Source organism: Zootermopsis nevadensis, unplaced genomic scaffold (genome assembly GCF_977971745.1).
Source record: "Zootermopsis nevadensis isolate Lab colony 2312 unplaced genomic scaffold, Znev_1.0 Znev_ptg000030l, whole genome shotgun sequence".
NCBI lineage: Eukaryota > Metazoa > Arthropoda > Insecta > Blattodea > Termopsidae > Zootermopsis > Zootermopsis nevadensis.
In genome coordinates, this window is record NW_028259162.1 from 21,354,830 (window position 1) to 21,369,901 (window position 15,072).

General features: G+C 41.3%; 1 protein-coding gene across 2 annotated transcripts in view; it reads right to left on the reverse strand.

The window, feature by feature from the left end:
- The window catches only part of LOC110838171 (angiogenic factor with G patch and FHA domains 1), a 55,763-nt gene that overhangs the window by 38,024 nt on the left and 2,667 nt on the right, over nt 1-15,072 (reverse strand). For both annotated transcript variants that reach the window (XM_022081113.2, XM_022081114.2), the window contains exons 2-8: nt 13,762-13,998; nt 10,723-10,902; nt 9,690-9,828; nt 7,454-7,614; nt 6,105-6,354; nt 3,898-4,102; nt 2,907-3,006 (exon numbers count right to left, since the gene is read on the reverse strand). In XM_022081113.2, the coding sequence (XP_021936805.1) occupies nt 2,907-3,006; nt 3,898-4,102; nt 6,105-6,354; nt 7,454-7,614; nt 9,690-9,828; nt 10,723-10,902; nt 13,762-13,998 (1,272 nt within the window). The remainder of the gene's footprint in view (nt 1-2,906; nt 3,007-3,897; nt 4,103-6,104; nt 6,355-7,453; nt 7,615-9,689; nt 9,829-10,722; nt 10,903-13,761; nt 13,999-15,072) is intronic.

The following is a 15,072-nucleotide window of genomic DNA, read 5'->3' on the forward strand; positions in this document are numbered from 1 at the left end:
CGAGCTACAAAGGTAAAGAATGTGGGGAAATGCGGTCATTCGCCTGGAACAACGGAGGAAAATTACGGACAACCTAAATGAAGACATTCCTCTTCCCCGAGATTCCGACACGTTTCAGCTGATCCAACCTCGAGATGGAGACATTCCTGTACACACTCTGAACTTAGTACTCGAGACAGGTAGATTACGTTCTTGCTGGAACCTGGGTTTCGCGGCAGACACTGGAGGTCCACAGACAATATTCCGGTCCGGGCCGTAATTTTAAATATTTCGGCCTGTCTCAGAGCATTCTCTTTCCGCGAAGAAAAATGTATTCGTAGCTGCGATCACCGGACGCCGGGCTCACGGGAAACAAATCCCACCGACTTGATTTTCTCGGGGATTTTCGTAGCTGCCCCTTCCCAGAAATAGTTCGAAGAACAACAACTTAAAAACTTGGCATCCAAAATATTTTTACCGTTCCTCAGACGCCAAAATAACGTCAGATTTTCTTATAGCGTCGATAAAAATATCTTTCAAGGAAAACTGGAATTATACATTAAAAACGTATTTTAATCGTGTGATATTTACGGCAGATCGGGCTTCATTCGGGCTGGAATAAAAGGGAGTCGGGTTTCGGCCAATGTTCCTCGGACGGACAGGGAAAAATTTAAAAAAAAAAGTCTTGCCGTGCAGAAATCTCGCAGACAGGAGATGGTACTACATTTTATATGCCAATTAGAATCGTGGGGATGGAACGACTTGGAGTCTGCCACGTGTTCCAATTTCTAACTGTTCACGAAGACAACGAAAATACACGAAGGAATGAGGCAGACGCCTTAGAGGTCATCTCGTACTGTCCACTGACGCTTGACCCCAGCCCTGAACGCGACAGATTCGAAGCGTTTCGAATTTTCGTTTCGTTCCAGGGAACATTTCTTTATTTTTCTTGGATTCCCCAATAAAAAACCCTGGAATACGCACAAAAATGATATTCAAAACTGAATACATCTAAGCCAAATGTTTTATTCATGAATGCAGACGAGATAATACTTGGGTTTATTTCCAACAAAGTTCTCGTTCTCAGATTTTACTTCGGACTTGTAAAAAGGAAACGATAACTCGACAGAGGCCTCGCGCAGTTTTCATCAGTGGCGCGGTGTTTCTCCCTGCAAGCTGACGTCTTCCCTGCGCCCCGCAAACCGGCGGACACCCACAGCCCTAAACCAAACAGTGACTCATCATACGCCACTGCGCATGTTAAGCAGTGGCGGAGCATGACCTTATCAGAAGTGTCAACCAAATAAGAATGTTGGCGATGGAATTTTTACATCGTATAAGAAAGCTATGAAAATCTGAGCTAAATATTAACAAAGTTAAGCAACATTCGTGAAATTGGCAACAATTTTTCCTTCTTTACAAGCAAAATCGGCTCTGTAGCCTCACGTGTCTTAACTATAACAGACTCGAAACTGTCATTTGCCAACATCTGAGAGAAAAATCGAACACTGTGAGAGCCGATCGCCGTCGACAGTGGAATAAATCCACGTACGAGATGGATTCTGTCTTTCCCTCCGATAAAATGCACTTCTAACACTAATGTCTGATTCTTCAACGCTGCCTGCTGTTGGGACAGCGACAGAGACGCTTTCTGGCGTCGCGTGTCCACTGGCACTTCATTTCCACGTGTCGCGAAGAACTCATTTGTCCACGGCGAAGAATTTATTAAAAATTACAACAAAAAACAAACAAGAAGAAGGAATCTAAATCTAACGCTCGCACTAACGAGCAACCCTGGGGGGGGGGGGGGGGGGGCGACGACGATCAGACGTACGAAGGAACGACGAAGCGACGCTACTAGCCTTTCAGAAAACGTCGCTCCGATGCTCGACTCACCGACGCTGGATGAGACGACTTTCTGTAGGGACGCGGCCCTGACTTTTTTGGGGAGGGGTAGGTGGCAACTTCTGGAACAAGGTTACTGCAGAACTGGTCCATACCGCGGAGACTGGCGGAGATTGGACTAAAACGTCACAACGAGAGCAAAGTTACAGAGAAATTATTTATTACAGGATGACAAACAGATAATTTTTCGAATGGACTTCACACCCAAAAATTAACATTTCGTGTCCCCCACGAGGCGCGACCTACAGTTTAAAAACCCCTGCTCTAGAATGCAGTCACAGACTTCATCTTCCATGATGCACAATCACACGCTGCGCAGAAAACCAAGATGCAAGCAAGTGAAGTGTGTTAACATTCAATGAGTGGCTAACGCGACAGATCGGAACATCACTCGCTCGCTCTTCCCCTCAAGCCTACACTCACAAATGGCCAATAAGACCTGCAGCGACCGAGACAAGCGTCATCTCAGTGACTTTTCATCTTATGGCTTCTAAAGTGTTAGCCGGGCTAACACGGTTAACATGAACACTCTGCTTCTGCTGCAGAGCTGTCGCCATGAGAGCGTAAAGGGGTAGTACGTAGTCCGTCTGTGTCCTCTGCTCAGGGGTGGTTCAGCACTGACAGAAATGGTGGGACGAGTCAGCACGTGCTGAAGAAGATCGCTTTCAAGATGTCTCATCTGATTTATAAAAATTCTTTTAAAATGCCTCTGCAGCACGTGCTGACTCGTCCATAGAGCAGAGACGCTCTGCCACTCCTTTAATAGATACCGAACTTATGGAAGGCGATGTCAAAGCGACGACGACAATCATGCACTCAAATATGGCAAGAGCAACGAAACCACGTGTAAAAAATACGGTTTCTTACGACAGAAAACTCTGAAAAAACTTTGGAAAATTTAAAGATTACAGAAATCAAAGCTCATGAAATTTCTGAACTCGGGACCAGCCAAAGAACTGAGAATTAAAAGGTAATTCCAAACGCACGACGCCGACAGAAACGGCGACCGTGCGGTAACTCACCGGCTCGACGCGTCCGTCTTCACCCTTGCCAAGCGCCTGTCCTTCGCTCCAGCCCATCTTAGTCAGAAGTTTGTAGCCCTTGTTATCCGAATGGATGGGCCTAGATTAAAAAAATAACACAACGCTCAGCGGAATTCTGCGTGGAAGACAACTCGTGTTTCATTACAATCACAACATTCAACGGGTCATCACAAAGTCTCGAACGAGTCGGAGTTTTTCAATTTTCTACCACCATTTCCAAATTTCTAAACATTGATGCTTATTAATAACAACAATTTAAGATTCCTAACAAATTTCTTGGACAAAATTCCCATTCTGAAGACTCGGACAGAGACGAGAGGTGAAACAGAAGACGTAAAAATGTACCATTTAAATCTCGATGCGATCTCAACCTCTGGACCACGGGGAGACGAGCAATTAGCATCGCGTGCCAGCCGTAAATAGAAGACGGCGTGGAACCCAGAGGAGGCTGAAGCTGCTCACTTTACCGACTGAGCTCGTGAGATGAAAACAAACTTGGTAATATGAACCGAATTAAATTAAAAAATTAGTTTCAATGAAGATGTTACAGGACCTTAATTGAAGCAAACTTCTCCATTAAGCGGCCCATCCACGTACGAGTCTGACTCGTGAGCCGGGCTCGGCTCGTGACGCCCCAACCACAAACGAATTTGGCTCGATGGAACCCGAGCCGAGCCGGACTCGTATGCGGATGGGCCGCTTCACGATGCAGAACACACACAAGCACAAGATAACGCGTCGTGTTCAGAGATCCAGAAACATACGAATTATATTTTGTGTAGAATGAATTAAAGGTTTATACTGCAGCTGACAAATCTGACTGTAGTAGTTACTGAGGAATACCACCGTTAACACCTGCGTGTGAAATTGCGTCCTGCGTTATTCTCCGATGCCATAAAGTCCAGATACTCTGAGGGGCTGCAAATATCCCTTAAAGTGCAGATGAAATATATTAAGAGCAATGACTTACTCTTCTAGCAATGCAGTCTGTGTCTTCTCGTGATGGTCCTGAGAGCCGACGGTGGCGCGCCGAATCTGCGCCCTGTCTTCATAACCAGGCACAGATATAGCTTTTATGTTGGGCTCCGAACTTTCTAAACCAAATTTTCGCCGTATTCTTCTCAACTCTTTTTTATGACAATGTTTTTTATTTTCGTTTCTAGCCTTGTCTTCACCTGAAAACAAGAAAATGCAAATATTACAACATTCAGACACTGAATACCAAATTTGTTCTTACAAAGAACGACGGTTCTCAGCATCTGTTTTCAGCTACGTACATCAGCGCAGTTCTGTTTCACAACCCAGTACTAAGAAGGATCAGAAGTACACGAGGGTGGCACACTGATTCATAGGTTAATTTGTCCTTCAATTAAAAATACAAAATTCTTTAAACTTCCTTGACAAATTGTATTACCATTTATTCTGGACACGTGTCAGGCATGCATCTGCAAGTTACAAGCAACGGCACGACTTCCGAAAGGATGGGCCCCATCTGCACGGTTCAAAGCACGGCGTATCTTCGTCAACTGCGCATTTCAAGCTTTTAATGAATGTGATCGCTGTTGTTTAATTATATTTCTCTGCTTTCATCATTTTCGGAATGTCCCATCGCAGCTAAAGGCGGTCATCATGAATGTGGTAAATGGCTTCTCTGGTGCCCCATTCAATCACAACCTTTTTCTATTCTCAAAACCAAATCCATCGCAAACCAAAGTCAGACTCACCTAAGAAGGTAACTCTTCTTCACGGCAAACTAACGTTAACTGGAAATCCAAAAGCATTGATATTCAACAAGATCTGAATGCGAAGAGAAATCAAGTGCATCCTCCGCCACAAAGGGTCACTTCTGACGGACAACTGAGCAGTCGTCAAAAGTTCTTAGGTGTGATAACTCTAAGTACAAACCGTTCAGAAGCGAAAGACCGCGAGTGGGATCGTGAAAACGCCAACTAACAATTCATGTCAGCAGAAGTCAATAATAAAACACAGCGACTGCTCCACGATGATACCGGGCTCTTTCACCAGAAATTAAATTGCCTCAGAGGTTCAAATCAAGTTCATTATTACAAAATATTATGGAAGAATATACACAGCGGAAAAACAACAATTTCTTTCTTCTAAGCTACACTGAATGCACATGTATTGCGTAAGTTAAAGAAACATAAGGCTCCCGAAAAGTTTCTGAAGGTGTGGTACATGATTTCAGGAAATAAATAACTGAACAGTCAGGGGCTACATCTGTAAGAAGACTGCGGTAGGGGGAGAAAACACAACGCTTCTAGGGTTCCGGTGAAGTGAAGGGTCGAAGGCAAAGAAGATGTGAAGTGTGCGCAGACACCAGCATACACTGAGATAGGAAAGCTGTGAAGAATTTCACTACGGCACACCATCGAAGTGTGACGCCGGCCTTCGTGCAGGTAATCGTCTTTAAAAGGTTTCATACCAGGGAAAAATACTTCATCAGAAGACAGGCAGGCAAAATTATCTTAGGGTGGCTAATAAATCCTTTGAAAGTGTTACAAAGTTCAAATATCTGGGAACAACAATAACAGATCAAAATGATACTTGTGAGGAAGTTAGGAGGAGACTAAATTCCAGAAATGCTTGCTACTTCTCAGTTCAAAATATTTTGTCTGATTTCTAAGAACTTGAAAATTAAAGTATACAAAATAATAATCTTGCCTGTTGTTTTGTATGGGTGCGAAACATGGTCTCTCACTCAGAGGGAGGAACACAGATTGCAGGTGTTTGAGAATCGGGTGTTGAGGAGGATATTTGGGCCTAAGAGGGAAGACGATGGGGCGTGGAGAAAACTGCATAATGACGAGCTTAAAAATCTGTACTGCTCCCCCAATATTGTCAGGGTGATTAAGTCGAGAATAATGAGATGGGCAGGGCATGTAGCGCGCATGGATGGGACAAGAGGTGTGCACCGGGTATTGGTTGGGAAGCCTGAGGGGAAGAGACCGCTGGCACAGGGAATTCAAAAGCATGTAAATCTGTTTAGACTCAAAGTGTTAAAATGCGTTCACAAGAAACAGATCCAGAATATGCAAGAATAATGATTCTCAAATTAATTTCAATAAAAACTCATCAATACGTTCATACATGCACAAAGCAAATAACTTTTATCTACATAAATTACAATATAGCAACGTCAAACAAGATGCACGTTACCTGGCGCCGTGTTCGCTTGCTGCACCAGCCCCGGCTCACAGTGTCCACAAGTGTCTTGTCCTGCGTGGATATGACACAGCAGTTTTGTGCCACCAGCTTGCAGCATACTTCCATGTACTACCTCATGAGGAATGCTTTCCTGCTTTGCTACTGACAGGCGTTTCCCATTCAGGTAAGTGCCATTACGACTACCGAAATCAGTCACGTAATACTTTCCTAATGACTCATCAAATGTGAATTTGGCATGGTGCTGAAAGGAGAAAAACATAGCGTCAGAGTTTACAAACAAGATGGTAATTATTGTACAAAGAATGGAAAAGGGAGATATTTCATATCTTTTTATGTCAGTGGTACTGGTCTAATTCGTCGCCCTCGGTGGACTAGTGGTTAGCGTGCTCGCCACTGGACCCAAGGTTCGCGGGTTCAATCCCTGCCAAGGTTGATGGATTTTTAAGGATGACAAAAAATCAGTAGCACAACTTCCTTCGGAGGGGAAGTAAAGCCGGCGGTCCCTAGTCGTAGGTTTACGGCATGTAAAAGAACCTTGCAAGCATGAACGAGATGTTTCGTAAGCAAACTTCAGCGGCAATTTCTCACCCAGGTCTCTCCTGATTAACTGCTAGATGGCTCTAGTAGTCAAATCAGGACTGAGTAGAAATTGTGCAGAGGAAGTGGGCTGGTCACTCACTACTTTACGCACGACCAAGACCAAGAAACCTCCAAAAAGGAGGTGGCAAAAACCCACAGCAGGGTTGTAGTGCCGAGAAACAACAACAACTGGTCTAATTCAAGCCACTTTTCATAATACAGCTCTGAGATGAAACACATAAAAAACCCATTAAATCACATTTTGAAATAATAACTGGAATTCACAGTTAATTACGCTTCTTGCTTATGACTGCTGTGGATATATGCAAGAGAGAGGTTAAAGGAAGTGGCCCTTATACAAGACCCTCTTGGGTGGATCACCAGACACAAGGATGTGCAGGTGGACGTGATGAGTGGGACAAGGAAGAAAGTACTTTCTTCTTTCTTTCTCTTTAATCTCTTTTACCCGTAGGTGTCGAGGTTTATTTATTCATTTTCTTGATCTGTTTGGGCAATGGTAGGTCTCCTTGGATGAGTGATCAGCCCGACGCAAGGCCTCTACCTATACAAACACAGAAAGACACGGACAAACACCCATGCCTTGAGTGGGACTCGAACCCATGGTCCCAGCAGCCAGGCGCACGAGGTCCATGCCTCAGATCGTGGCCGCTGCGGCCGGCGGAAGAAAATACATGGGGAGAAAATGGACAGAATAACGAGACTGGAGATAAGAAGAAAGAGACTGGCCGGGGCTTACTCACTTTGCTGATATTGATGTCTGGAATAGACACTGCGTGATTGCCTTCTCGGCCCATTGTTCCACCGGTGCAAGTAACAATGAAGAGAGTGCCAACTTTCAACTGTTCAATATTAGTTTCCTTGATAATGATCCTAATACATGGTGGCCAAACTTTAGACACCTCTGCAAAAAAAATTACGATTACATTATTAATATCAGTAGTGTCATATGCATATGAAAGTGTACTTATCTATAAAACAGGCATGTGAGTTGCGTAAGCAAGAACAACAATCTCCAAGCTCATGTTACCCTCGATCCCAATGATCTCCAAAGTGGGCATTACAGGAATAAAAATCTGCATACAAAACAGATTTATCAGCTTAGTCAATAATACATTTAGTAATGGAAAACCTGGGAAGCAGACAACTGATTCAGTATCTTATACTGAAACACGGTATTGTGTACGTGTGTACTTAGCAAATATAAAATGTTTAAGTAAAAGAGACATATTTTAAAAGTATTGAGATTTCTGATTTTATTGAATGCAAAAATGTGCACATTTGTTCATGAAATGCGATATAATCTGGACAAAATAAAAATGCTGTAAAATGGACATATTTATCCTTAAAAACTCAATATTTGGCACACAAAGACATGAAACTGTGCCTAAGATCATTAGCCCTCAGTGTGATCTCTCTTGCAGACATGACAGAATTCACAAGAGGCCAGTTCTTCCCACATGTGGTTAACATCTCCCTGCCTTGACATCATAAATATCCTGAGCCTTTAAACATACAAAATGATCATCACAAATCACCATACAAAGAAATCTGGCAGCATTAGGACTGGTGAATTTAGAGGCCAAGCAATGGGCCCACCACAATAACATAATAATAATAATAATAATAAACTGTGGCGTAACAACCCTCTGAGAGCCAAAGCTGACTAGCTTGACTGCTGGCCTCACGTTCACATGCCTAAGCAGAGGTGAACGATCATCCAACCGGATATAGGGCGACATGTGGTCAGCACGACGAACCTCCAGCCATTGCTAGCTTTCATGACCGGATTACGCTACCCATTGTAGCTCCCCAATTTCCTCACGATGCTGGGTTGGGTCCTATACACCAGTCGAAAATATCGTGAGAAATTTCTTTCCCCTCGACTCGAACCAGCGCACATTCTGTATGACTGGTCCGAAGCATGATGCCTCAGACCGCGTGGCTATGGCACGGGACCCATCACAATAACACCAGTTAACATTAAAGGCATTTTTCACAAAATCATGGACTTCTACTGACCAGCGTAGCAGTGCTCCTTGTGCCAGAAAATGGCCATATATTGTTTACCTGTTGTGGTTGTCGCATGAGGAACACTTTCAGCATATCAAGATATGATCGTCAATGCGCAGTCTCCCAGTAAAAGAAAATGACCATACACCTTGCAGAGAGTCATTGCGCACCAAATGTTAACCTCAAGACTTGCCCCTTCAGTTTCATAGGTGACATGAGGGTTTTCAGTGGCCAGACTGGCCGTTGGCCAAAACATGCCTGGTGGTCCTGTTCACGTAACGCTCGAATATGCTGCAAGTTACATTTTCAAGTACAGCCAGACGATGGGCCAGCATGTCACATGCGGCACACTCAAAGGCAGAGACAGTCATCTCAGGCCTTTCCTGGTGCCTGTCAATATTACAGCAGCGACATCTTCTGTTTCATGCAAAAACTTATCCTCCTTATTAGGAGCTTTTCAAACACCTTGCATATACACATGTCAAAACTCCTGCTGCACCTTTAAAACACTCAAATTTAGCAAACCACATAACACACTTAGCTCACTGTGCATTCTCCGCCATCTTCGATCTCTGATGATTCTCATGCTGCGCATGAACAGTGACTTCTGCATATCAAATTTCCAAGTTTTATGACTACACATGCAACTGACGTGTGTTGTACCACTTGTTTCTTCGTTTCCATAGCGTTTTTATTTTATCCATACCCAAATGGATCACAGCGTACATCCAAACAAGTAACTCAAGACTATATTCTGCACCCAACAAATTTCTTATAAGACTATGGTGGTTCTTAACCTAAGTGCCATTTAAACAAACAAACAAACAAACCAAGGTTCTCTTTCTCTCCTGTTCGTTCCCACAAATCTGAAAGAAAATGGACAGAAGAGAAAGACAGAAGTGTTCATCTGTACAATTAACAGTTCTCAAGCTGCACACAAGTGTATAAGTTAATGATTAGCATTACCCTGATCAATATCCATATCATGTACGCTGCTTGTACCACTACTGCTCGTCCCTTCTTCCCCACTGCTATCCAAACACTCTCCTTCCTCCAGAGACTCTGCGTCACTGTTGTTACTGTCATGCTTAGTGCTTTTACTTTCCTATAATATAACAGTAATAGAGACGTATTAATTTACCTAGTGCATGCCTTCTACTCAGATCCACAGATAACTGTGAAAGGTCCAAACACAAGTTCATCCACAGCCTCCCGAATCTGAAAAAAAAGGAATAAACTTCTTGCCAACATTGATTAATACAGTATGTAATGCTTCTTATTGCTACATGTCCTGCTAAACAATATAAATGCACGTGGTGTATCTGAAAGCAACAATAAATGAATATCTGAAAAGTGACTGACACTTCCCTAAAGGTTTATGACAATAGTTGAAATATGACTGTCCACTGTTTAGGCGTACTTGACAATAAAATTTGTCTCAAGTTCGATCATCTATTGTCTTGTCGTTATACAGCAAAATTTACTTCGTTTACTGTTAATCCTCTGAACACTAATACAGCTAAAAAAATAGGATCACCTACGCAGTCTGATGGCTGAACTATAACATTAGTTTTGACTGAGGTCAGTGGTATAACCTACTAAAATAAAGAACATAAAACAAAAAGTAAGACAATATTCCATGGATGATGACTAACACAACACAAAATATAAAGCAACTGAAACATTAGAAACAAAATTATGCTTCTAAAGAAAAGAAAGACAAGAGTTTTGCAAAAATCTCACAATTCTGTAAAAAAAGCAATTTGTATAATTTCTCTCAGTATTACTGAACACTATGTGCATGTGTGTATGCTCCATGAACTTAGTGTCAGTACAGCCAACATACCGGCATTACAGACAGTAAGAAGTGAATAAGTACAAAGGCGAGGCAGTCTCTACTGGAACGATATTCATACGCACGGAAAGATACATATACAGACATGTTAATGGCATGAGGCAAGAAGGCTAAAATGGTAAATATGAAAACTGCATTACTCACTTTAGTGTCCCTATTCTTGCTCCCTTTTTTGCTCCCACGTTCTTCATAATTAGCACCAGAGGTGCCAAAGGAAACAGTACTATGAGTTGCTTCAACTTGTGAGTGAAACTGGAATGCTTTACTTTTATTGTCGTAATAATAGTAGGTACCTGAGTTACCATCATAGTACAAACCCAACTCCTGGAAAGTATCAAGAATATTAAATTAAAAACACTTTCTATTTGTACCGAGACTCGTGAGAATAATACCACAGACTTTATACCCATATTTATATTACAACATTTTCTAAAAATAATTATTTTATATCAAACCAGAGTGAGAGCATCGGAAGGAGAATGTGTACATTCAAGTGACGACCTTCACTGACAAGACTGGAAAAGTGTAAACTTTGCCACAATACACAGTTTCCACTTTCTGAATATTCCTAGATGAAGTAAAAAAAGACCATATCATGCATACACTACGCAAGTATTACCATCAGCTTCAGCTACATAAGCATAGCGCAGATTACTGACGATGTAAAAACATAAACATATCTCTTCAACATTTTGAGAACAGTCTCTGCTCTCGAAACACTGGCAGAAGATATGGTCTATTCACCGTTCAGCCACCTGGTGCGGCTTGCAACCCAGGAGTCGTCCAGTCCATAGTCAGTCACTATGGTAACTGAACTACCTGGCTCTTGGTAGCAAGCATTCAATGAATGTAATCTTCTCTTAATTTCTTCTAGAATGCAATTTTTTTCTGAAAATGGCTGACTTCTGGGTTTTGTACCATGTACTATGGTAGATGTTTACTGACTGTTTCAATGAAATCTTCAAACAAAATATTCATGTTGTACTTATGGAATTGAATGAACACAGATTCTAGTTTATCATAAAAGCTGTCCTCTGTTATCATCACTTTTATCCTCAGTCGTTGCACCCACATTCATAACAGTAGTATCAGAGCTATGCCTCTTAGTACTGTACAGGGCAGCCTAACATTAACAAACTCTACACCATTAATCACTGGATCTGACATACATAAAACTACAATCACACGAAACTGAGAGGAAGAGAGCAAAATATTATAAAAAATTATTCAAGAAGCTGCTGAACATTTCAATACACAATGCTTTGTGCCATACACGGAAAGCCAAAATGTAAAATAACTGCATCTTGCTATCAGAAGTTTAGTAATAAAGAAACTGCTTGAAGTTCACAGTGAGGAAGCAGAAATTCCTTGTCTTGGCAGACCATTAAAAATACCACAACCACACAGACTGACTACATGACATTTCATAGAAAAAATTCCTCTATGAGAAAGAAGAGCCAAGCCCACAGAAACGTGCACAGTTTGCTGAAAGGCAATATAAGCGCCTCTTAAATACCACTGAAGAGCGTTATCAGTGGAGGTTTCAATTCTGTTTTCGAAGGGTTGACGCTCACAACTCTAAAATGAGGTGCAAAGCCTGCTGCAGATTAACATTAATGATTTTATGCCACAAATCAACAATAAATAATATTTCCTAATCATAATACAATATATCTCCGCTTTCCGTTCAAAGAACTGGTATGTAGTCTGTCAGATAACAACGCCCTGTCAATGTTGGTCTTCTGGATAGTAATGCCATGTGGATTTGTGGGCAGATAGCAACGTTCAAGAGGAACATACTTCTTCTGCCTTCAGGTCACCTGATAATAAGAGATATTTCAGCCGAGGGAGTGGAGTAAGGAAGAGGAAAATGGATGGCAGGGGTTGTAAAATTTACAGCAGTGCAATGAATAACAAAAGTTCTGAAAACATATTCCACATAAAAAACTGAGCTTGTATAGTCGACATATAACAAAAAGGGTAAATGTTTCTGTACTGACACAGCCCACAGTACTGCATTCCTTGCAAACCGTCAAAGTTCCCAGTTACCAGATGCACACAGTGGCCAGATCAATGACATCTTCACTACAATACAAACCTGAAATCTCACTCGGGCACTTACGGAGATTAGAGCAGGGTTATTTATACCAAAAGAAAGGTATGAAAATGCCAGCTGTCATTCACTTTTAATTTGTTTTATATTATCCATTCCCCTGTCTTTTCATAAACATACACATTTCAGGAACTGGTTCTGTTCCATCCTCAGCTGCGTCTATCTGAGCATGAGGAACACAATCAGTAGGATCAGGCACAGAGAAAGCTAATCTCAATCACTTGACACCAGATGTAAATAACCGGCGGAAAAGCAGAGAACTGCTTGCATTAAATAACAAAAGAACGTCATAACCTGATGTGTTCGTGAAAGAAACTAATCTTAAAAATCTAAGAATATCATAATCAGAAAGAAATGTCAACTTAAAACATACAGAATTTAAGAATATCATACCATATCTGTTCATGATATCCTTAAGATCAATTTCCTTCATTACCTAGTAAAGGTGATCCTCCATTCTTCTGGATTTTTACATTCAGTGTCCAGTGATTCAGATTAGCTCTTTCAATGGGCCCCTGAGAACAGGTTCCACCCTCAGGCATGCCTGATGACAGAAAGAGATCCAGTTCCTGAAATACTGTCTTTGCATAAAGCAAACTAGGAAATGTTAAGTTTTGTTGCTGCATACAAATTTTCAATTTGTGAATTATAACTTTTGATGCTCTTCTACAAGTTAAAAAACAAGATCGAAATCAATTGCAAGGTGCTGGGAGACTAATACACCTGAAGAGTAAATTATTTTGTAAATTAGTTTTTCTTTCTTACAAGACCACTTGTGGAAAAATTGTATTTAATATAAAATTTTTGTTTCATGTGTATTGTCTTTACAGCTTTTATTGGAAACATTCTTCACTCCAACAAATATTTAGCAACTTTTGTTTGAGAAGAACACCCAGAACCCAGTGACTTATTCATTATTGTTGCCCAATTATAATAAACAATGCAATGTGTTGATAACTTTATTTCGTAATCCAAGACACTGAGCTTTCAATGGCTCAAACCCTGAAAATTCCTACAAAACCATTTTTACTGCAAACTGAACACGGTCTTATTCCGCATATCATACTTACAGCATTGTAATAGTACCCAGTGCTGTAATCATAGTACATTCCAGATGTCTCTTCATAAACAAAACCTGTCTGCTGCATGGCATTCTGAGCTGCTTGTTTCACCTGTTCTGCCATACTCTGTCTTTCATCCACCTCACCGCTCCTTTCCATGCTCCAAGCTTGAATACTTTCTGAATGGACTTCATTTAAATCTTCTGTTTGTGTTGCAACGTTACATTTTTTCCTCTTCTTTGACTTCTAAAAGTACAAGCAACAACAATACAAATGGGTAGTAGGACAGCATTCAATTTGTATCAACTTAACAGTTTAGTAGCAAACATTTAACTTCTGGTTCCAACACGATCTGAGAGACTGAGGTTTATTTCTCTGGTGATCTTGCAGGTGGACGGAAGTGGTACTACTTGGTGTTGACTATTCCACTCAAGTGGAGTGGTGTGGCATGGAAAACAAGACAACCGTGTGAAAGTATACTTAAATGTTAAGTGGATACTTGTATTTCATTAATGCTTGTTTTAAATTTCACCTTTGTCTGAGTTGTGGGGAGACATCTGAAAATCCCAAGATGCTACTGTGGAGGCAGCAAGAACCCCTGCAGTGTCAGTAAACTTCTACCAGACTGCATGGTGTCACAACCCAAAAGACAGCCATCTTCATACTCTCTGTCATGAGAACCTCAAATCCCACGTACCACAAGTTCAGAACCTCAATCTACTGCAATATCAACCCCTAAGCTTACCAGCCAACTATGTAAAGAAAGTCATGACATACGCATGAAAGTACGTTCATCCTTCAAACCTGTATAAAAGCAGGCACCATACTATCCCTGACTGTCCAGTAAAGTATCACTCCTCTGCTTTTAACAGACTCTACACCTTCAAGGTTCCAAAATACCCATCAAGTTTATGCAAAACTTAGTAGTCAAATCTACCTTGAAATTGTTCATTTTTTTTGGACTATTTCCATTGTCCTATTTTAAAAGACAGACAAAGAGCCAGTCTGTGAAATGTCATGGTTTTCTCTTTTAAAATAGGACGATGGAAGTAGTCCAAAAAATGTACAATTTTAAATGTAATCTACCTTGCATTGCCTAAACTTCAGCATCACCACAGTGATAATATTTGGTCAGAAAGAAACCCAACACTGTTTGAATGGATTTCATTACTTTAACATACAAATCAAATTCAGAATCCAGACATCCTAGCCTGCCCCTAGATATGGCTATCACACTACCACAAATTACCGCAAACTTCCATCCCACCTTAGGGCTTAGTTCCCATACCGTTCAAAGCTTATCTCACTGCCATGATATAA